The sequence below is a fragment of the Thermobia domestica genome, chromosome 3, assembly GCF_964235325.1.
Source record: "Thermobia domestica chromosome 3, izTheDome1.hap1.1, whole genome shotgun sequence".
Classification (NCBI taxonomy): Eukaryota; Metazoa; Arthropoda; class Insecta; order Zygentoma; family Lepismatidae; genus Thermobia; species Thermobia domestica.
The window spans coordinates 333,192,000-333,217,853 of record NC_137456.1 but is presented as its reverse complement, the minus strand read 5'-3'; the positions used below and the strand labels follow the sequence as shown (position 1 = coordinate 333,217,853).

The 25,854-nt window shown below is 37.5% G+C and overlaps 1 protein-coding gene across 2 annotated transcripts in view; it reads left to right on the top strand.

The window, feature by feature from the left end:
• LOC145681972 (uncharacterized) overlaps positions 1 to 25,854 on the top strand; it is a 123,120-nt gene that overhangs the window by 38,007 nt on the left and 59,259 nt on the right. For both annotated transcript variants that reach the window (XM_081753572.1, XM_081753573.1), the window contains exon 3: positions 12,854 to 12,980. In XM_081753572.1, coding sequence (XP_081609698.1) covers positions 12,854 to 12,980 — 127 coding nt within the window. The remainder of the gene's footprint in view (positions 1 to 12,853; positions 12,981 to 25,854) is intronic.

Here is a 25,854-nt window from a genome sequence, read left to right as displayed (position 1 = left end):
TGTGTTTACTTAAAAGAATAACCTATTACATATACCGCATAATCTATCCGTATATTATTTGATACGCATATATGTATAGTAATTTGAAGTAAGTTAACTTATTTATGTAATCCCTCACTTGGGTTAATTATAATATTATTTAAGTCCTCTGACTGTTATCATCTCATTGGCGCCTCTGGTGTCTGTATATTTGTTTCTTGTATTGTGCTGTTTACTGTGAGTACAAGTATCCAAAGACTGCCTTTTGTCGTTTCATCAGCCAGCGTTTCTCCTCACTCCTGCACAAAAACACTCTTTACGATTTGTACTTTTAACAGATGGGGACAACTTTACACTGCTGTGCTAGCTACTACCAGGCGTAATTAATCTTGGAGCGGGCATTAGTTGGGTTGCCTAACTCATTGATTTCGTACATCAAGAATTTCTGTGGCGGACTGTACACATAGTCTTGAAAGGGTTATAAACCATATTTTCCATCTTTAACGAGTCGAACAGTGTGAAACTTTCTGGGACGTCTTACTTGGTACCTGCTATCGCCCTCCCGCTGACATAAAGGAAAAAGCAGATTCACTGTTTTCGAAACAACGAATTCTTTTGGACAGGGAAAGGGAGTGCGCCAAAATACATGTTTTTAATGAGGAGGTTCACTGTTTGTCTACTAGTGTGCAGTGCTGCATAGGTGGAAATACCTTTCTTGCTTTCAAGAAGTTGTAACAGGTAAATAGTAAAGAGAAAGATCGGGTTGCAAGGTTTTTTTTTATGACAGCTACAAGATTCATTTAAAGAGCTCATTCGTGGCTAAGCGGTTAGCATACGCGCCTATGGCGTGGGAGACGCGGTTTCGATTCCCGGCGGGAGCTCATGTGGTTCGGATTCCACGTTAATCAGTAGGTCCACGTCTCATATAGCCTCGCTGCTGAACGGGACAAACTCAAAAATGTGAATAGAAATCGAGTGGTAGTGATAACAGCCATAATTCATATCTTGAACAGCTACAGCTGCTTTCTTGCTCCAAACGACAGATAGATTTCTTGGTCTCCCTAAGGAGTCGATAATTGACATCTTCCACCACACACTCCTACGGGGTCCGATGTTCACTCAGAAGCGACTTGTTTCTTCCAATTTATTCACTATCGAGCATATTTTGTTAATGTTTGGAGCAGAATGTAAGGCAAATTTGTTTGCAAATGCCCTTTGCGTAAAAACAACATATTCCGTTCTCCAAAAACCTTTTCACGATAAACTTTTGTTGCTTCCAAGAGTGAACTATCTTCACTGTGTCCTGATCGTACTTACACAGTAGCACATACCTGTACAGCACAATTCCCAATGCAACGGCTCAGTTTCCTGTTTCTTATTAACCTTGGCGAGGTTGTCATCCAACGATAAACTTTTGTTACTTCCTAGAGTGAACTATTTTCACTGTGTCCTGATCGTACTTACACAGTAGCACATACCTGTACAGCACAATTCCCAATGCAACGGCTCAGTTTCCTGTTTCTTATTAACCTTGGCGAGGTTGTCATCCAACGATAAACTTTTGTTACTTCCTAGAGTGAACTATTTTCACTGTGTCCTGATCGTACTTACACAGTAGCACATACCTGTACAGCACAATTCCCAATGCAACGGCTCAGTTTCCTGTTTCTTATTAACCTTGGCGAGGTTGTCATCCAACGATAAACTTTTGTTACTTCCAAGAGTGAACTATTTTCACTGTGTCCTGATCGTACTTACACAGTAGCACATACCTGTACAGCACAATTCCCAATGCAACGGCTCAGTTTCCTGTTTCTTATTAACCTTGGCGAGGTTGTCATCCAACGATAAACTTTTGTTACTTCCAAGAGTGAACTATTTTCACTGTGTCCTGATCGTACTTACACAGTAGCACATACCTGTACAGCACAATTCCCAATGCAACGGCTCAGTTTCCTGTTTCTTATTAACCCTGCCGAGGTTGCCATCTAACGATAAACTTTTGTTGCTTCCAAGAGTGAACTATTTTCACTGTGTCCTGATCGTACTTACACAGTAGCACATACCTGTACAGCACAATTCCCAATGCAACGGTAGCAAGGTTGCCATCTAACCAAGAAGACTGAAATCTCCATACTGCACCGCATCACATTCAAATTGTAAGGCACAGTGGCGAATATTTGCTGTTTTTCTTGATGCGTGGCCGATATTATCCCGAATGAATGTAAACCAGAAAATATAGTTGTACAAATCTCCCATCCTTCCTTGACCATTTCCCAAAAATAGCATGGAAATCGCACTTCAGTCACAAATTTTAGACCCAACGAAATCTGGAAATTTAGAGTTTTTTTAAAATTACTCTTTAGGTTTCAAAGAGTTCATAATAATCGCTTTTCACGGAAGTGTGAGTATGGCTTTATGAGTAAGTTCTGTTTCAATGTTCTGTCAAAAACAAGTGATACAAATTATTCTGGTTGATTGTCTCATTCTTATATTTTGACAGATTACTAGTAAAAAAAAATTCACCAGGAAGGTTTTATGGTTTGTTGGTTCAAGGTATAATAGAAAATATTTCAAAGCCGTAATTTTACTATTGAGCGGTTACATTACGTTCTTTTGAAAATACTCGTTGTACTATGTTTCACAATGAATACAAGTTCGAAATATGTCTCCTGGTATGTGAAAGTATCAAAAAACTCTCCAAGGTATTGCATAGTGGATGTATTTTTCTTATTGCACATGCACACAGATAACCGCACTTAATATAGCATGTAATATGTAATTTTTAAATTCCAGTAATATTAAATAATTTGTTGTATTCTTTGTGTTCTTACCTGTATGTGAAATTCATAATACTAGCACATTCGACCCGAAATCCACACGTCCTCAGTTATTATGAAGAATTGCAAACAAAAGGAAGCCAGTCAGTGAAACAATTGCAACAAGAATAGGGATTGTTGTGAAAAACTAAACAAGATCTGTGTAATATACTACGCATAAAACAAAGCTGACATGAGGAAGAGGAATTTAATAGAAATAAGTTTTCCTAAAGCTTTCCGGTCAAAGAATTGTGGCAAGAGAGTGACACTGCAAAATTACACCGCTTAAAATCAATTTGCATCCAAACTCCTACAACACATACAAGCACGAAATATCGCTGAGACTCTCAAAGTTTTACAAAATTACCTAGACTGGTAAGTTGGTCTGCTAACTCAAGTGATGTAGAAAATTGTACACCTTTGGTGGATAATTTACCATATTTAAAACGTATACGGTACGGCACGGTTCCTGCTGCACGGCAGTATGTAGCAGACATCATATTTAACGAGAAGCAGAGCGTATTTTGCTAGAAACAGTGAAAATGGGGATTACGAAAAAAGGGAAAGGATGTGTCATAGGAATCTCTGGTGATATGTGGGCAGTGTTATGCAAGAGCCAGTCAAACCCACAAAATTAAAAAAAAATAATTAACCCTGCTGGAGGGTTCGAACATATATAAGGAACATACTAAAAAATCTTGGTAACGCGTTTGCGATCGGTCTGACATCTATGAAAATAAAAGTAAACCCACATACGGTAATATCTTATGGGGCCGAGAAACCTATAACTGTGATTTCCCCAAAACTGACTCGTTGTGGATTGAATGGTTTTGCACAACATCGCCCATGTATCAATAGAATTGCTGAACATTCCATTTAAGGAGCAGCTATTGGAAGGGAAGATTAATCATTATAGTTACAGATTCAAGAAGTGGATCTCATAGCAGCCGAAATGAGGTATCATAACTTTTGCCGTAAAGACTGTACAAGAAATGAATAGACACTAACCTAGTGAGAATGATACATTAAATAAATGCTTACATGGCACAGGAGAGAGCTTTTGTGCTTTTTGACGATATATTAAGCGCATTTAATTAAGGAGTAAAATGTAGAAATGTGAAGTTCTGTCTGGGAGAAATATATGATATATGTTCAACAAAAGGACCCTGGCGGTGTTAATCAGGAATGCAAAATTTCTGGATTCAAGGAGAAGCTGCTGAAGCATTTTCCACGTGCAGTACATTACAGTTTGTTGTTTTACCAGGTTATCAGGTAAAAATGTTTATGCAAGAAACATACCTAAATATAAACTCGTTGAAGATAACACTGTGCAGGTAGTCAGTAAGTGTTTTGGGTACTGAAACAGCTTTATTGTTGCCGCGAGCTGCTATGAACCACCATCGAAAGCGTCAGTTCTGTTGTGGCTGCCCACGGCAAAATTGCTACATTCCAAGAACTTACACTTACCTCATTTCCTTATTTATTTTATATCTATCCTTTTAGCTGCAAGTAATTCAGGTCCAACTCTTCGGAAAATCCGTGTCGCCAAAAGTTTAGCGCAAGATGTTTGTTCAGCTGTTTCAGGTGTACCATGGTTCATGTCAAAACAGATGCTCCAACATACAACAGTCAGATATCTCACAAGCAGTACAGAATTAATAACTCTGCTTAACCGTACGATCCACTCATCTTCATATTAACAAATATTTGAATTAGAAACAAGAATGTATGATTGTGTTATCGAAAGCGGTTATAACCTCCAGACATCAGTCTTAAAAGGTTCATCTGTGTTCTCCCCTTTCGAGGGGATAATTTCTCAGGATTTTTGTATCTCTTCCAGTTAAAAAGGTAACAATTACCTGCATGAGCAGATGAAGTAAATCTGAGCTCTTGTAATGTAGCATTCCCGCCGTAAGCGGCCACGAAGGAACTCACACCTGTCGATGTGGGTTAAGAAAAGATCCTCTAATAACGAAAACACTTAGTGGCATACATGCACAGAGTGCGCATACAACGAATCTATTTTTAGGTATCTTTCTTCCATGAACAATTTCAGCTTCACGATGTGGTACAAGTAGTAGTACCTCATTTCGGCTGCTATGATGTTCACTTCTTGAATCTTTAACAATAGTGATTCCTCTTCCTTTCGAATAGGTGCTCCTTTAGTGGCATGTTCATCAATTATAGTGACACATGTCACCAGATATAGAGAAGAATTCTTGAGAACCGACCAAGCATTCAGATTCCCTTCCGTCCTCGAGTGCTAGTAATGTTGCCAATACATACATTAAGAAAGTTGCAACTTTAGTTACGTGATAGGCCCATTCCAACATCTATATTTAGTGCCACGATTACATCAACTAATATCGTACAGCATTGTTCAATTTTTTTTTTTACTATTACAAAATACGTGTTTTGTAATAACGGTAGGCTTTTTGGTTCCCAGATGCCTTTTCCTGAAGGAGGCACCACACCTCATATATGCTTCTGAGCTGTGAGGTAGAAAGTAATACTTTAAGGTAAATTCCACTAACCCTGTTTGTTTCTCTTTCTTTGTGCTTCAGATCCAGCGCCTTTTCGGCATTCGACGATCAATTAACGAAAAATTAGCAGAATCAATTTGTTCCTTACCAATGACAACGGTCACACGAAGGCCTGCAACTGAAAGTATCCTTTCAGAACCCTATAACAAACGAAATGCTTGTCACTACAAACTGTATATTGAATAGAGATCAGCAAGGCTGAGTTTCCGTTAGCCTAGAATTACCAAATAAACATTATCGAATGCAGGACTTTTTTCAGTATGAATCTAACTTTCCATGGAACAACAGGCCTTTTATTCTGAATTTTGAAACTGCTTTTTTTCTACCTTATAATTGTTTTGACGACATTGAAGCTGCCCCGTTTTAAACAGGAAAAACTTTTTTCAATCGTTTTTCAGGCTTTCTTCAGTTTTAAAACAGATGATGTCGAATATCAGCTTAGTATTAACAAATATTGTTCACGAAACGAGAAATTTCTCGTATTGTTTTGTCTTCGAGATGACAAGTATATTTTAAAATTCGAGACGATCAGAAACATGAGACAATTCTCGTCTCGTTTTTAAGAAGAGACAAGAAGCTTCTCTGGATTTGTAGGCAACACTAGTGCACTAAAGTCTTAGATAGCCTACACTATGATTCATATTACAAAATATAAATAGGTAAAATGATTTACGAAGATAATAAAGAGCATTTGTCGACGTTTAAAGATATACAAGTCGTTACAGAAAATACTCCAATAATAAATATGGTTTAAATGTATTATAACACACTCTTCGTGGACGCGAAAGGCTTCTTATAACTTCTACATAAAGTTAAGAAAAAAATGGAGGCATAGATTTTACGAGGCACGTCCAGAAAGTAAGTTCCGTTTGGTAATAAAATTAAATTGTGTAGAGATACAGAAAAATTATTTATTGCACAAAATTCTACAACTCTTAAACTACTTTTCCACATAACTGCCGAAATTTTCCAGGCATTTGTCATAGCGTGGCCCAAGGTTTTGTACACCTTCTTCATAGAAGTTTGCCGCCTGTGTCTTCAACCAGTTGGAAACAGTTTCTTTCAGCTCGTCGTCATCGTTGAAGTGTTGACCGCCAAGGAAAGACTTGAGATGTAAGAACAGATGAAAGTCGCTAGGAGCGAGGTCAGGGCGTCGCGTGAACCAGTTCTTCTGTAACCAAAGATGGACACCCACTTCGTTCTTCATCGTGCACGTCACTACGTCCTTCATTGAATTGTCGGACCCATCTTCTCACCATTGAATCACTCATCGCATTTTGTCCGTAAACATCGCAAATTTGCCGATAAATTTCACTTGGTTTCACTCTCCTCGCATTCAGAAAACGAATCACCGCTCTGATTTCACAAGTGGCGGGATTTTCAATCAACACCGACATTATAAACAAGCACAACAAAGCGTACGTGACTGACAGCGATCTCCAAATGGCGCACGTTTCTTCTCCTTGATACAGAGCGTCTACCGCGCATGTGCGGAACTGCGATCGCAGCGCTGCAGCGGATATAAATTGAAACGGAACTTACTTTCTGGACGTGCTATGTATACTGTACATGAATTTACGAAACGAGACTAGCAAATTTCTGAAGCGAGACGAGAAAAGCTTTCTTGAAATCGAGACGAGACAATCTTTTTTCTCGTCTCGTGGGAGACATTAGTGATCTCCATTTTGTTATTCTATTAAGGTCACATTGGTTTGTGTATACAGTTATGTCTCGTTTTGCATACAAAAATGAAAGCGAAAACCCGCTTCATTTTTCGAACAGTAAGATACTTGCACCGACTGAGAGCAATATTATATGAAAACGAAAAGAACCTATTGATGACAAAAATGGATAATCATTAAGCAGTTTCCCCCCAAAAAAGTATCATACAGTCAAACGCACACTCTTACATTTTAAAAAAAATCGAGGTTGAAATATGCGATAGATTCTTTCGTTATACCCAGCAAACACAATTTAAAACATGCTACATCTTTATTTAAACAATCAAGCTCTCTTTTTATAGAAGAATGCTGAACATAGTTCTAGTGCACGTGATATGAGGTTCAATCCAGTGTGGAACACACACCTCTGAAAAGAAGTGAGCAATGATTCAGGTATGATTGTGATATTAAATTCTCAACTTTATATTTTCGGAGTTAATTGACCTACTGATGATTTCGAGGCCCATGGGAGGAGATTCCTATTTACGAAGTTACGAAATTTTCCTCGCTGAATATCTCCGACCGTTATCAGTATTTTCTCAGTATATTTTCATCCCTCCCCGATGAAACGTAGTGTAATAATCCCTGAGTTAGTACTACTGCTGACACAACAGTGCCTGCGCACTCGCGCAAGCGTAGTGAGCTCGCCACGTGTTAGGCGAGCTTGAAAGAGGGTCATAAGAACCATTCTTACCAATACCCACGACACATCCTTTACTGTTTTCCAGATCGCCATTTCAGTTCTATTTCTGGCAAAATATGCATTGCTTCTAGCTAAACAGGATATCTGCCACATTATCGTACAGCACTACGCTCCAAGTATGGTAAACAATCCAATAAGAGTTTACAATTTCCCGTCACACATGATTCAACAGACTGACTGACAGCAATCGTGGTAATTTTGTAAAACTTTGGTAGTCCTAGCGAAAGATGGTGTTTGTGTTGTATTTTGTAGGAATCTGGATGCAAATTAATGTTAAGCGGTGCAGTTTTGCTGTCACTCTCTTGCCGCAGTTCTTTGTCCTGAAAGATATTATGGAAGCTTTATTCGATGACACTTCTCCTCCACATGTCAGTTTTGTTTTATGTGTAGCGTATTGCAGAGTTTTTTTGTTTTTCATAACAACAATAATTTTTCTTGTTGCAATTGTCGTCTGTCTAACTGGCTTCTTTTTGTTTGCCATTCTTCATAATAACTGAGAACACGAAGATTTCATGGTGAATCTGCTGCTATTATTAACTTACGGACAGATAGGAACACAAAGATTGTAACAGATTGTTTAACACTGCAGCGATTAAAAAGCTGCATTACATACTGTATTAAGTGCGATTATCTGTGTGCGTATGCAATAAGAATACATGTACTATGCAATAACCTCGAGATTTTTTTTTAAATCACCTACCTCCATACATGTTTGGAAGTTGTATTCATTGCAAAACACCAGAACAAGTATTTTCAAAAGAACATAATGTAACCGCTCAATAGTAAAATTATGGCTTTCAAATATTTTCTATAATAACATGGATCAGCAAACCACAAAACCCTCCTGGGGGATTTCTATGTACTGGGAATTTGTCGTAATATCACTTATTTTCGATAGAAAAAAAATAAAACGAAATAAAACGGAAGTAATACTCGTACTTCCACGAAAATTGATTATTATGAATTCTGTAAAAACTATAAAATGCATATTTCCTCTGCTGCTCTTTGATGGATCCTGTCGAAATTTTCGGTTTAAGTTGAACACAAAAAGGTACACATAAATCCATTTCATTATTCACCTAGTTTACAGTGCTACCATGTAATAACTAAAAGAATCTTGAGAAGGGACCTTTTAGGGAAATCTTCTTAAATATCCTTCAATTATTTTTCCTTTTTATGCAGAAGTGTCTCAAACATTACGTAAACTGAAACCTTACCTCTTATAAATCGATCGAGGTATAAGTTGCTCCAGTGTTACACTACTGGAATAATTTATGGTTATTTAAAAATATCCCATCGATGTCTGTAAATATACACGTATGCTAAATTCTTAAGGGCCCCAGGACTCAGGTCACTTATATGTTCACCAACAGATATTTTTTCATTCTAAAGACCTAATATAGTGACAATATTAAAATATAGTGACAAAAATTCCCCAGAGGGAGTTCTAACCCCTTTTCCCACGATCTGTATGAAATGCGATGGGAAATGCCGAAATTGAAGTTCAAATTCAGGGATCACTGATAAATGAATTACACAAATTCTGTTAGTTAGGTATTAAAATAACATCGACAACTGGTACAAACAAGATATAAGATCCAGAAAGGAGATATTTGAAGAAAAACAGAAGCTTCTATAAGGAAGAGTTAATACAGAACTGAAGAAAACATATGTGTGGAGTATAGTATTCTATGAATGTGAAACTTGAGCACTAGGTTAAGTAGAAAATTAGAGAATAGAAGCCTTTGATATGTGGTGCTATAGAAGAATTATAAAATTTATACAGACGGACAAATGACTCGAACGATAGGGTATTGGAAATGCCAGAAGGATAAAAATATATATTGAATAACATTTACATAAAACGAGGTAAGATGTGTGACACATTGCGAGATATTGAGAAAAAAACGCTAGAAACTACGGACAAAATTGAAGATGGAAAGTAGCTAGGGAAAGGCAACCAATTGAAATATACGGAATAAATATTACTAGATAAAATACTGAATGGCCCCACACCTTTACGCCGTATCTTTCCACAATGTTCCATAGAACAAAAGCATTCTTTATTTTCCTAAATGTTGAGCTGAAGAGCACTCCGGCAGAAATAAAGGGAAAGAAAACAGTTTAAATAATTCGATGGAAACGCTTTTAGTCCTCATCGCATATACGTTTTCAGAAAATTGAATGCAATGTCAAATTCCTGAAGTATTCGGTCTGACGTCAGAAGTACAGACAGGGACAAATGGATTTCAAGTAGAGCCTTTGTATTTCAAGTGTACTCCTGTTGGCGCTCCTGTTGATGTGTGTTTCCCCTTTCTTCCTCCAAAGAGGACGGATAAGTTGCTGAGGCCAAGACCCTTCAATAGTTTGATTCGGACAGGGTTGGCACATTGAAACAGCTTATTCAAATATTGGTGCAACATGTTTTAAAAATAGTAATCTCTTTATGAATGAAAAGGAATGCAAATTACCATCTATACTTAACAAAATTAGATTTATTTAAGATTCCTCATGTCTTCACACCGTGCTGTAACCAGATGTCTACTACACGTGCTTACAGTAAATAAACACAACGCAGACGAAAGTAACGAAAAGGAGTCGCCCACCATCGCCAACAGTCGGCAGGACCGAAATCAACGAAGGTAGCCGACATTTTAGGATAAAATACGACAACACACATCAAACAGTATCAATCTCACCCGGTTGATCAAACTACCAAAAGCCCTAAGGCTCCTAGCCATTGGGAACACCTTATCCCCCTCACGGCGCCTGGTCAATATAGAGGAACCTTTCCTATAAGCCCTAAGACGCCTGGTCATTGGGTTCCCTTTTCTCTCTCACGACGCCCGGTCACCGAGAGACACCTAATCAAACAAACTCTCAGTCCTTCTCTCGACGCCTGGTCAAAGAGAGTAACCTCACCTACAAGAGCCCTTTGACACCTGGGCATTGGGTTCCTTTCACTTTCTTACTAAAATATTAGAGGAAACTACTTATTGTAATATATTTCTGTACTCAAGAGGATCTTTTTTTTAAAAAAATAAAGTGACGGGAAAGTCCAAACTTCCGTGTACCATGTTTTGTTCTACCTTACATAAGAAATAGAATTTTACAATATTATTGACAAATTAACCTAATAGTTTCTAACGATATTTTCTAGCACAAAAATGTTATTTATTTTTAGTTTAATGGTATTCTATATAAGACGGAGAGCTTTTTCTAGTCCTAATATTTAACGTAAGACCCGAACCTTAGTTTCGAACCTAGGATGATCTGATCTTAGTTTTGCGTACTGCATGGTAGAACGTTAAGCACTATGAAAAGCAACTGCAATGATCAGAGAAAATGAATCTTTAGTTGCATAAACTGGACTTACATGTACATGTTTAAGTATTCTGAATACCGTATTACTACCTAAAATGTGTTGTTTTTGGTATAGGAAATAAAAGTTTTAGGTGATTGTTCAAAATGGGTGAAGATTCAATAATTGGTGATGTGAGAAACACGAAGGCAGAATGAGAACGCCCAGGAAACCTACAAACACGATGTCATACTCCGCGAACTTACAAGGCATGGGATCGAACCTGTTTGGTGCAGACCTGTTTGGAGATCTATGAATTTTTAAAATATCTTTCAAAAGTAACATAGTAATATACACAGTTTTCTTAGCAGGAAACAAATTTCAGAAGTATGGGCATTAATATTTAAAAAGCAAACCAATGCAATTATCAACTTAACTCTCAAAACAGCCTATTAAAAATCCAGGGTGAAGTCAATGACATTGAAAATTATTTCATGGGCTTTGGTGTGCAGTCTTGTTAGACACTCTAAGTAGCCAACGATCTTCACTCGCCAAGTCCAAAGGACTGAATGGAAATTTGATATCATATAAGAGGTCATTCACTTCTTTCCGCAAAGCAAGGGTTTCCTCCATAAGAGTGCGATGGCGGTGGGGCCAAACTATGTTTCAGATATTTTCTAAAAAGAAATTATTTAGAAAATTATCTCACGGGCTAGAGTTTTATCTTTACATAGGTGATCACCTCTCTTTACAAAAACAGAACGCTACTGTTAGCTTGTAACTGTCTAGAGCACAATAAAATGTATTGTTGATTTTTGGTGAAACTCAGAAATAAATATGACATGTTTATTTCGGCAGAATACATGATATCTACCATTGCCCAAATGTAGCCGACCTATCTGTGCACAGATAGTAGGCAGAAACTCATTTTTCTAGGATTATGCTCATTAGATCACTACTGCAAAATATTTCTCCACCATAAGACTTCCCGCACCAATATCTTAAACGCTTTTGAATCATGTAGCAAACAAGTTGCTTGCCAAACAAGGGAAGACATCGATTGTTCCATCGTTAGTATCAATTTTCGTTTCACAGCCGTTGTACACGTAAAACCTTTAAAAAATAAAGATCTTTAAAACCTGTACACGTGAAACCTGTTGCTACGTTCACGCAACGCTGTCATATATTCCGAAAGCATTAAATGCAATTTCAGGTCTGAATTTTCCTACGGGTCACATAGACCAGAGCAAGGACAGAAAGTATTAAAAAGAAATATGTGGAAAACACGCTGTCAAGGTGAGAGAAATGTAGTAAAGAGACATATTAAATATATTGATGGTACTTCGATGCTACCACGTTTTCTCGTTAAGATTCTAATTACATTAGAGGGAGCTGATAACGTTACTTATTATTTATTTGCTTTGAACGAAATTTGTCCATTTGCTTCAGTACACCTGTCTACTGTAAGCGCAGATCCATTGTTTGGACATGTACTAAATACAATCAGATAAGGGAGATAGAGAGGAAACTTCTTTTAGTTTCAGGGCGTAAAATACCTAAATAAGACTTTGAAATTATAGTTCACACTTGAGTTCTTAAGCTATCACATTTCGTTCTATTAATATTTATTTTTACTGTTGGGTATTTAATAGTGTTTGAAAAGTCAACAAAAAATGTAGTCCAATAGATCTTCATTTATGTTTTATATCTTTTAACGTATACAAGTTTTTGTTACTTTTCCTAGTGTACATTTCACTTATTTCGACGATTTTTCATTATCTTTTCAGATCATAGGAATAGGAGTATTACTACTTGTGTTAGTGATACTTGCTATGATAGACAACATTAAAAAAGAAGACCTAAAAAACATGGGCAATTACTATGATTCGGTTGATTCCGAGGAGTTGAAGAAAAGTAAGTATTATTTAACACTTTCCATCCTAAGCCCGAGTCAGACTCGGGTTGGCTGTTTATTCCAAAGCGCCGAAGCCCGAGTCCAACTCGTGTTTTACGTAATAGCCCCTATGTAACTTATGGGTTCCGGTCGGTTGTCGGCCGTGTTAAAATACTTACTGAGGCGTAGTTTTTGAAGAAATACTATTAACCTGACATCCAGCGAACAGTGGCGGATCTACAAGGTAAATACTGTGGGGAGGGCTGCCAGTACCCAGACTATGATAGGTATATATAGATTTTCAAAAAATATATAAATAATAGCTTAAATTATTTTGTCACGGAAAAAACTGGGGGCCATGGTGCCCCGACCCTGGCCTACATTCGCCGCTGCCAGCGAAGAGTAAACGAACTTTTGCACCTTGATTGTTGTGGTTAACTTTCTTCGTTTGACTGCAACACGCTCGATAATATAATGGAATATTTGTTTAGAAAAATATTTAATTTTACACAAGTTGTCTTGTTTGAAGCAAGTAAAATAAATATAGAAGAAATATCAAAGATTTTAGAAGAGTACAGTTTAGATCCCGTTCGGAAAGTGAAATTGACGATTCAGATCTAGATCCTGGTTTCGAAATTTAAAAAGCAGATGAGTACATGAGCAGTTCCGTGCTGTGGAAAATCATCGCCCGGGGCGGGAGTATACGACGGCACCCTCCTCCCCGTACATATGAGTGAAGTCGACAGACCAGCCGCAAAGCGCCACCATAGTTGGCGGGAAGCAAGAAATTTTCAAAAATAAACACTGCTTTTCCCTAATTTTGAGCAAATTTTTGTAACTTTTTCCTTTCACCTTATATATATCTTTGCTTTTTCCTCCCGACTTCTCACAATTACGGAACTCAGCGGTCAGTTCCCGCAGATTTTCCGCTCCTTAGGGGTGTTCCAAGAACCGGTTTCGGTTCGGTTTGTAGCTTAAATCGAATAAATCGATTTGGACTTCAAACCGGTCCGGTTCGGTTCGGTTTATAGAATGGTTTGGTTCGGTTTAAGAACTGTTGGGCCCATTTTGAGGACTGTTTTGTTCAGTTTCAGTTCAATATTTGAAATCGACAGAAATGCAGTTTGCATTATTAGGAACCGCTCACCCAGACATTATAATAAGGCTGAATGTTAAGATTTTCAGTATAACTTTATTCAGAGTAAAAGTATTTCGATATTACTGAAACAATTGAATGGTCGTATTTGTGTGGGTACTTTTACTCACGCTTTGGATTTTGGAATGAAACTGTTAATATCAGTTGCAAGACAACTTTACGGTATGGACGGATTTAGAAGATACCATGGTAGGGGAGCAGTTACTTGAAGGGTGGATGCTATTCCAGGAGAGGCTACGTTTAGAATGAAACATTAAACTCATCTTGAAACGACTAGGTGGACATCCTTTACTCCCTGTATGTGGAATATATCGTGGTGCAATACTGTCAGGTAACCAAGAAAATTTGTGCTGTTTTTGAGAACAGTTACTTTTGTCGCGTTAGTGTGGTCAAATTGATTCTGATGACGCTACACCAGTATGGCGCTAAATTCGTTGTACAAAAACATAGGGGTGATTCCTGAGAGCAAAACAAACAAAAAATGTTCCAGTACACATAGGGCAAAAAAGCCTATCGTTTACGTGTTATAGGCTGCCGACAGCGTGGGGAAACTGTACAAACTACTGATCGTAGACGTAATGCGGCATGATATCGACAAAGGACCTGCTATATCCAAATTTGCAGTTTTCAGATTTGTGTAATGGTGGCGTAAGGGATTCCCCAAAGAACGTGAGGGATTCCCTGACATTTTATGACGTAAATTGAGTGGACAACATGTAAAACATTTCACTGCCTGGAAATAGTACTACATGGCAGGTCAATACTCATATACGCAGATAAAAGATGGCGGATAAAGTAAAATTTACTGTGTGCGTTTGCATACCTCCTCAAAAAGCACTAGTAAAGTCGTTGTACAAGTATTCACTGGAAACGTTACGTTGCTAGAATGTACAAATACGTACGGCACAAGCCGACAGGTAACAGAAAATAAAGAAATTCCGATTGCTGATCTGGTCATATTAATTTTATCGCAACGCTTTTGAGAACGCATCTACCTTTACAACTACAGTAATTGAACACGAAGTACAGACAAATAAAGAACGCGTAATAATAATAATAATAATAATAATAATAATAATAATAATAATAATAATAATAATAATAATAATAATAATAATAATAATAATAATACACATAACTGTTTTAGCACATTCATTTCGATCAGACATCACACAAATGCGACTACAGTACGTTTTTTGACAACCAATGTTCTAAACTGACGGATGTGAAACAAAATATTCCTTCCATTCACGATATTTGTACATACAGTAACAGGGGCCGATATTTCTGGTTCCAAATCGCATAACGGGACTGCATACAGAAGATAGTTGTAGGGAGCAAGGTACAGAGGGGAGTCTTTCTTTACATGGAAAGAAGATGGTTGTCAGAACAGACATTGCAAAAGTTGATCAAAGTTTCGACCCGCGACTTCAATGCAAAGGTTACATCGGCGGCGAAAGGACCGACGCTGCGAACGCGTTGAAATGCTCCTGGCGTTTCCTGAATGCTACACGCTGCAGCAACAATTCGAGCAACCAAATCCTCCTTTGATTGCACAGCCGTCGCGTAGATTAGTGGTTTCATATGGCCCCAGAAAAAGAAATCTAAGTGGTTAAGGTCGGATGAGCGAAATGGCCAAGATACCGGTCCTTCTTTGCCGTCCATTTGTTCGGAGAGGATGCGTTGCGTCAATTTCGCGCCTCCACAGCAAATGTTCTGGAGCACCGTTGTGCATAGACCACATGTTTCGATGAACAGCAAGTGGCACAGTCTCTAGTAGTTCAGGCAGAATCTCTTTCAAAAATATCCGATACTCTCACTTGGTCAGGCATTGTGGTAGTAGGTACGGTCTGATGAGGATTATCAACGATTCAGGCTCACACATTAACAGAATACCGTTCCTGATGGGCTCGAGTTGACAGTCCATATGGGTTTGCCTCAGACCACAAATGTTGAGTGTGAGTGTTCATCACTCCATCATGGGAAAACATAACTTTCTCTGTGAAGAGAATACAAGACATGAAGAGGGATGTATTAGCATGGTTCGCGTAGCCATGGACAAATTCCCACCTACGTGGATGGCGTGTAATGCATGCACCCTTTGGACATGTTGGTGTTAATTTCAGCAGTTACTACCCGTGTGCTGGTTGACGGTTTTCTCTGATATCAAGCAAGAATTTCCTCCTCAAAAGCCGCAGACGTTCTGTTTCGCCCAGCATTGGGCCTGTGTGATTCCAGCAATCTTGTTTCTTGTAATCTTCGATCTACACTGGAGAAAGTTGTGTGGTGTGGAATTCTAAGATTAGGAAACTGTTGTCTGTACAGCCGTTGTGCCACACGGCCATTACCGTCCGCTTTTCCGTATGCCAGATCAATGTCTGCTAATTCCTCACGTGTGTACTTCTCCATTACTTCTGTAATCACAGTCGTTGGCCATATGGTGATGAAATAAAGCGAAATTAAAGTCGGAAATGGTAGATGTTTCGTCGCCATTGTGTTCACTATCCAGAATCAAAGATAGCGAGATTGCAACTTAGTGCAACTGTTCTGTCAGATAATCATATTTTTGCGTACCGATTAGTAAATGTACAAAACCTACATCGTGACGGAGAAGATACCAAACCCAGAGCCGTAGCTACAGGGGGAGAGCTGGTAGCAAAAAGGCGCCGAACAAGCAATAAGAAAAAAGAAGGGTTGAAAATAAGTAAACGATGTGGTGCCCTGTAAAAGTATTGGGGCTCTATTAAATCAATATTGTTGTCGGTTTGCAAAGAAATAGACTTGCTAAAAATTTTCTTGCTCGCTACGCTCGCAATGCAAACGTTTCAGTAAGGCTTACAAAAGGTGTTTACTTATTATTTACAGAAAGTTGTTATATATGATTTATTAATAACCATGTGATATACAAGGTTCCGAGTATTGACTTATATTGCACGTAGGAGCGTTTTCAAAATCAGAAACGGTCAAAGTCTGAAATATGTGTTCGGAGTTTTGATGATGATGAGTCTGGTTAGTTAATCACGCTTTTCTTATAATGTTAATCACGATGGTGAGAATGAAAGTATGAAAAATGAGAGAAATGAAGACACACATGCAAGCTGCTATTTGAGAGGGAATATTAAAAGTGAAGGTAAACAAGGGGAATAATAACATTTTCGAATTTGAAGCAGTTGTAGAATAAGGGCTTAATAGGTCAGAACTTAACCCAACGAATTTCATCTTTTCAAAGACTGATCACTACCAGTGATTTTTTTTATTCCGTTGACATGAAATCCTTCCTATTTGAAGGAACTTATTGGGATCATTTCTCCATCAAATATTTGTATTGCCAGGTTTTTTTGTGCATACGTGGTATCTACTTGTGTGATATTTTTATCTATCTACATACATACAAAAGATATACAAACATATTACATATATATATATATATATATATATATATATATATATATACACAAATCTGCTAACTGGTATGTTACAAATGAGCTAAAGATTAAATTCGGCTCCATTTGGACACAGCTGAATTCGCTTTGACAAAGTTCGCTTTTGGTTAGCTAATAGTAAACGAAACTACGTTTCAAACCCTTTGGCTCGGTTGGACGACAGTTTAGTTTGTCAAAGTTCTACCGGCAGTTCTGAGCGGTTCGGTTCGGTTTGGAAACGGTTCGGTTCGGGTTCGGTTAACCGTTCTAAACTGGTTTAAGTGTCAAACCGAAACGGCGGTTTACGTTTTCAGGAACGGTCCACCCTTGCCGCTCCTTATTACACACCAAAGTCACTGTTCGCACTTCATACGCAGTGGGAGTATTATTTTTCTATTCTAAAATGTTTTTCGTCTGTTCAAAAAGCACACATTTCAAAATAGCAGTGTAGCGAACTACCTCTTCTTACATCACAAAATTATATACCCATAATAAAATCTAAAGTCCAAAAACTTGTTTGCAATTCTTTTAGGGGGTATTGTTATTTAGCAATGTCCTATAAATTTTTAAAAATGCCTAAAAACCCCAGGATACTGGAATAAACAGGGTCAGATTAATCCAGGATCGAAAGTGTTCATTTACGTTTTCATACGCGGTACCCAAAGTTTCAAAGAAAAATCAGTTCCGGCCCTGAGAACAAAATTTAAAAAAATCGGTTGTGAGATTATAAGAAAACTTCTAACGTCTGCGACAAATGTAATATGAATAAACACCAAGGATGTTATAAAATAGATAAACACTTTACTGAGATTCTACTTTAGTATACTTCAAGAAAAATCATTAAACTTAAATAGATAGATAAATGCTTAAAGATGAACATACTTTGTGTAATTTGTAATACAACTGACTAAAGTAACTCGTAATTTACATTAATTAATACTGGGTCTCCAGGAGAGAGAATGTAAGCTGAACTAAGTACTATATAGTAATAAAAAGTATAGGGTGGTCCAAAAGTGTGGAAACACCCAAATAAAATCCAAACCGTTCAAAATTGTGAAAAAAGAAAAAAGAACGTGTTGATAACAGATGAGAGGGAAGTCTTCAGAGACATATCAGCCGCCATCTTGAAAGGGCGGAAACGTTTTTAAATGGGAACCCTATTGTGTGATAGACTACATCAAAAAGGGCTGAATTCTTTCCAGTACTCCAGTGGTGAAATGCTTGTGACTTTACAACCAACCGTTACAAAGTATTAACTGATTTTCTGCACTTAACTGAAGATAACACTGCGGGCAATGCGTGGCCCACTGACCAATGTTACGGCAATTGGTGCCGTCCCTCCTAAGCAACCATTAAATGTATCCCGGACCTAAAATTCAACGAAATCACAGCTCCACACTGGTAAAAATTTTATATAGTATAGAAAAACTAGTTCAGTCAGCATTTGTTTTGACATATAATCAGTGTTCTGTCCAGTACATCATGTTTACCTGCGACAAAATTATTATTATTATTATTATTATTATTATTATTATTATGTAGGAAAATTTTGGCATCCAGAGCAAACAAAATTAAAGGTACATTAGAATACATATTTAATTGTATTGTATTAAACCATAAAATACAGGAAACAAACCGGTAAGAAAAATAGTCACACTGGAAGAAAAAAAGTCACTTTTCCTTACATAAGAATTTCACTGTCATTTTTCCGTGATCATCACGCTGTCTCAGTCTGTTTTCTGCCGAGGCAAATACACCGTTTTACCAGGGCTATTCCTTTGACTTCCTACTAACTTCAAAACGCCTTTCCTTTCTGGGCAGCCATTTCATAACAGCAGCGGTTGGGCTAAAATCTTCCAACTGACCCATATTTATATTAACGTGAAATTAATTTTTCACAGTAGTGGGAGCCAAAGATAGTCTGTTAATCTGTTTTCAATATGTTGTAGTCACTTATAAGTCCTTCAACATCGGAAGAAGATGGTTTTGAAGCAACAACTCGGGCTAGACTTGTTGACAGAGCATGAAATGACTGATTTCCACAGATTTTCATGAAAAGGCATTTAGCGTCCAGACCTTTCAATATACTGCATGGTGATGCCTCTCTATATTGCATTGCGAACTGCAAAAGATTTGTATTACGACAAATAACTTTGTGGCATTCTCTTAGGGCATCGCAGTTACATCCTCTTGCAAAACACGCAAAGGCTCCAAAGCAACAATACTGCCTTCATACAGCAAACGCTGACAAATAAAGTTAATTATGGAATCCAGGACTTCGTAGCGTACTACAGTAAAATCTCTTTTCTCACTGACATATTTGTTATGGGATTTATTGCGACGTGTGTTACGATGAATTTGAATACCATGTAATGAGTACTGTATTTCTCCGTTGACGTTCTCTTGCACACGTTCGTTTAAAAACTTTTCTTCCCACCCGTCAAACAGAAGTTTCTCTTTCATACTTTCCAATTGTGCTACAGTTCTATTTTTATTTGTTATTATGTCCAAAAGAAACATTTCATCACTCTCAAACTTCTGCTGGCAGTTCTTGAAAACATATAGAGCGTCTGTCACAAAACACAGAAGATGAAGGCGATCTACTTCTATCCATTTACGCAGATGACCATTGGCTTCATTACATCCATGGCTTTCCGTTTGCAAGTAAAGGCAGCCTGGATACCAATTTTTTAGGAGAGTAGTGAGCATACTGAATGAAAATTCTGTCCACATGACGTCAAAATATTCTGGGTAGTACAAAACTTCTAAGTTATTTTCTGAAGCTACCATCATTAAACCTTTCGTTCGCTGCCCTGAAGAGTAATAGAAAGCACATAGTTTAGATGCTGCTTGTATGAGAGATGAAACTTCTTGGACATTCTTGGTGACATCTTGCCATGCTAAAATAATGCGATGGGCAGCACACCAAATTTTCAACAGAGGCAACGTTTCACCTGAAGCAACTCTTTCATTAGTTAACAATTTCCACATTCCTTTGTATTCTCCTATATTCATGTTTTCATCATCAGTAACTATCAAAGTCACTCTGGGAAACAGTTCTTTCCATGGCATTACTTTTCTACTGATTTTCGTAACGCTGTAACATGCGTTTCGGAGCCTTTTCCTTCTGGTTCTTAAAAAGCCCAGGAACAATAACTTGTTCTTATCCTTTTGGTCAACAATATTGGGTATAACGTGATGATTGTGCAACTGCATTCTGTCGACACTACCATCGCTTCTCAGTGATATAGCTAGTGCGTTTTTTTTAGGGCTTTTCGTACATTTTCTATATCTGCCTCAACAATGCAATCTAACAGTTCGGCGTGAGATGCTGGAATGATATACAAGAAGTCTGAGGACTTGGGTTCAAATACTGTGTGTTGTATATTAACATCACTGCTACATGAATCTGCGTGCATCTGACCTTTCAGAAAAGCCACCTGTCTGGAAGGCCATGACCATGCACTTAATGTTCCACGTTTAGCGTCATTAAACACTGTGTTCATGTATCCACCAATCTTCTTCGCTTTTTCTACATTTTGAGCTGAAAACTTCTTTAGTAGTTGGGATTCTTTACATTTCTCTTCAAATGCCATCGATGAAAATGTTTTAGCCTTAAGAGCTTCTTCGTGATGCTGGCGGCATATGATTGTCGATGATTGCCTGTCTGCATTCTGCTTCAATTTCTCTACAAATAGGTGGATCTGTTTGCTAGTTCTAAAGCGCTTGATACTATGCAAATGCTCCATCCAGACTATACACCTAATTCGCTTTCTTCCTTCACCGAATTTCTGTAAACATTCTGGTACTTTCACTGTATGTTTTTGAGAGTTTGGTAGCTGGGAACTATGCACAGATTGAAAGATTGCTGCAGCAACAGCAGAGCAGTCTTTTTTCGCTCTTTCATCATCTACAACGGAAAGGTTAGAAACAGTAGCTGGTAGACCTGGTTCAGCACCTTCAGGTTCAGTTGAAACATCATCAACGGCATTTGAAACAGAGGCGCTTCTGTTTTCTTATTTGGGTCTGTCATCGTTTGTGAGCCAGGACAGAAGACTCCTTTTAGTATCAGTATCCTAAATTAGAAAGAGAAATGTATCCTAAATTACTAATCCCGATTTGCACTGCGTTAAGTCCTGCCAAAAATTATAGAGCCGCAATTTTGCGATATAAATACTCAATAATGCTCGGGCTAGCGAAGAAACTGAGTTTATTTTAAGAAAATAAGCGATTTTCTGTCAGTGCTAACAGATTATATGCAATCATGAATTATTTACTGAAGAACGTATTTTTGTGGTTACGAGGCTCTTGCCAAAGTTACGTAATTTTTTCCAAGGAAACTGGGGGACAAAATAAAATCTATCTTCATTCATGTATACCACATCAATTTTACTATATAGGCTGATATTATTAAAATTAAATAAAATATTAATTACACATTTAATTTTATTTAATTCTAACAATGAGAACTAATAGCAAACTTCATTTGTTATGTATCTCTGAAAGTACGTTTTATTCTGCTTATCTGTTTTCTTGCAGCAAAAAGAAAAACATCGTAACCAGAAGTCTCGGATCATCACCAAAATCACATTCCCTCCCCCCACATAGGCAGACAATATACTCACGATTACAAATTATCTGTTAGCAGTTACTTTATTTTTATATGTTACATAAAAAGTTATTTTCGTCTGCTTAAAGTGTATGTAGTCCCAGCTTTATCGAGTATTAATGTCGCAAAATTATCGCTCTTATTTTTGGGACGAACTCAATGAAACAAACAGAATTTAAAGGATTTATTTCCAGAGGAGGTTTGAATCTGGAATGACTGCTATTATGAACCTTTGTATTCTTCTTCACATATAGCAAAATTAATAATCTTCTCATCTTTATTCTGAACTAAGATAACTAATAATTTTAAATTAAAACTGATATGGCGGTCTACTTAAGGTTGAACTGTTGTATATCAGTGCTTGGCGTACTCTCGACTGCCGTACAAATTCGTCAGTGTCGAATCTGAACATGAATTTAACAGCTGGTACCACTATCACTATCGGATTTAACAGCTTTCATTATTTATCTATAAATTATATTAATCACTTAGCCATCTTGGTTTCCACCCCCCTTCTACCAGTATAATAATCTTTTGTGATGGTACTTTCAAATTCTCAGGATCACCGTGACAACGCGAAAATGCATAGCGAAAATAGTATGGTAATTTTCAAAGGCAATTAGTAACAGCTGACTGGTATTTCAAACATAAATTATTCCTAATTATATTTTTCTAAAGAGAAAATTCATGTACTAAACCAGTCAGGCCAAAACCCTGTGGAGACTGTTCCCAGTTCAAATGCTTAACTTTATGACCTAAGTACCATGGAAATTAAAAATATTGATGACTTAGGAATGGGTTTTCAGACTTGACAGGTATTATACTGTTTGCGATTGTATGTTATACAGTGATTGTATGTTATACAGTCAAAAATTCAGATTTTTAACTGTTATCATATAAATTTTAGTAATTTTGCACTTATTGTGTGTTTTGCACTTACATTGACATATGTTGTTTTCAGCCTGCAAAAACACAGTAAGTGGCATTTCTTGAAGTAAAACCATTAAAAAACACGTAACAGTATTTAACAACACTTGTAAACTCTACATAGGCCTAATATTTTTTAAAAAAATATATATATATATATATATATATATATATATATATATATATATATATATATATATATATATATATATATATATATTATAGGTTCATAAAAGCGATACGGGGGACTAGTCTACAGCATTCTATTTACTCCCCATCTCCCCATTATCACTGCAGCATACACAAAACGATGGAAAGTAATGACGAAGAAACAGAAACAGATGTTACGTTTCTTATATTAGTAGGCGTACCTATTTTCAGGGATCCCTCTACGCGTGGTGTCGTTTTCCGCACTTAAAACCGCCGGGACACCGCCCTACACTAAAATTCCGCCCCGCACTTAAAATTACCACGTTAATACGTGAAAAGAATAAAAACACTCCTAGTTAATGAAGTACTTCTCCACTGACAAGACCATGTACTCTTTTCCCCAATATGCCCAACTTGGCTCAAATTTACTGCGTTATAGGCTACTGCCTACTGTATCTGTTCATACTACTGGCTGTGAGCGCGATTTCTCAAAACCGGGTAATATTTAGTCAGTAGTGGGTGCCCACACTAAGAAATTCCTGGAGGATCCCTGTATAATTTTACTGAGGCTTTGAATTCCAATGTTCCATATAAAAATAAATAGACCTAATGTCCAACGCCCAGCAACATGGAAAATTGAATATTCTATGCTGCTTGTAGGCTCAAAGTACCGGTAAATCAACTAGATGAGAACCATGTGTCAGGCGTCGTGTCAACTCCTGTCGTGTCATATCCTACAATTAGTGTCAGGTGTCGTGTCTGCAGGTATAAAGACGAACTAAAGGAACATTGGCTTACCTTTTGTCTTTTTATTTCCTTCCTCTGTTCCATTTTCGTTATTGTTTCTAAAGTAATGAAATTTCTTTACCAAAGAGAACAATGCAGCATCGTCACCAAACAGCGAACACTGATCTATAGACAAAAGAATTAGCCCGGGAAGGCTAACGAGATTTTTTCCCCACGAAACTTACAAACGGATAATATTTCCTGGGTTATGATTGGTTCTTGAGAGTCTCCGGTGCTTCGGCTAAATTTTTGACGGTTATTGATGTATGTTATCTCTGGTAGTACACATTTCTATAACGGATTCAAAGGATCGTGTAATTGTTATCTATAAACAACACGTTTCATTATATCGGAAAAGTGAAATGTCCTATTGAAACAACAGATAAACGTGCAGTTAGTTGCATATTTTAAAACTATGAATGCAACCGAAAACGTTTGAAAACTAAATATAGTTAAAAAGTTCCTTCCCCTCAAAATTGGCAATGGTTTTCCCTGCCATCTAGGAGACACCTATACGTATTAACTCTGGCTTAATGTCATATACTGGCAGTTATATGGAATTGAGTAACCCATTGCATAATGAATGTATTGAATCAGTAAAACTTAGTTTGACACACTAAACGCGTTTAAATGCATAATCCGAGAAAAGTAAGGTACTAACATTAATACCACTCCACACTTTAAGAATTATAGTTCCACACTCCTTTCCTACAGTTCCACAAAGTGTGGAGTACTCCACTCAATTTTAGGCCCTGAATGGACCCGCTACTGCCAGTCATCCATTACCCTGCCCAGTATTTCCTCAGATTAGGGCTGCTCCGATAATCGAGTAATCGATAACAATTCGATAGAATTTCAAAACCGTTTCGTCGATAAAGAATTGTAATTTTATCGAATTATCGTACTTTCGAGACTCTCGAATTGTTTAAGACTCTCGAAATGTTTGAGACTCTCAAATTGTTTGAGACTATCGAAATGTTTGAGACTCTCGAAACGTTTGAGACACTCGAAGTGTTAGAAACATTCAACGAGTTTGAGAGACTCGAATTGTTTGAAAGCAGCAAATACTGAAAGATCTGGAAGAAACAATGCAATCGATGTTATCATAGGTGTAGGCCTATATGTGTACTGCATATGCGCAGGGTGTTCATTTTAAAAGTTGCCTCCCTTGAAATAAAGTGAAAGAAGAGGTTCCACCCACATGTCTTTAAGACCAATGTTTATGCATGTACAAGGATTAAGTAGTCTGTCAGGGAAGGGAGAGAGAGAGAGAGAGAAATGGAGACAGAGAAAAGAAGATAAATCATGCATCACTCGAACAGGTTTGGAATCCAAGACACCATGGGCCTTATGCAGAGTCATTCTGACCTGTGATTAGTGCTATATTAAAGAGTTCGACTAAGATATGTTTCCTGCAGCAATCAGGCATTTAGTATGAGGCTTATCATACGTCAAAACGACTCTGCATAAGGCCAAATTAGTGTACAAACTGCCACTTTACCGATTGTCAACAACAGGGTAGGCAGAAAAAGGATTTTCAAAATCTAGTTTCGAGGATTCAGATTAAAGATCTGGGTGGGGACAGCTTCTGATATAGGTAGAGGTAAGGAAGTTCGATAAGGTTGAAGACTTATCGAACTTCGGTCTTGAGAATTTATTATCCAGTACGTGAAACCCTTTGAGTATTTGAGATTGTCTAAATTTCGTGTAATATCTGGACTTCGAGTATCATTAAAACAAATTTTGGGAATTTTGGTCTTGTCAGAATGTTTGTTGACTTTCTTCTCTTCCGCAGGTGTTCAGGATTACCAGGTCTATTGATGTTTTCTATTGCAATTCAGAAA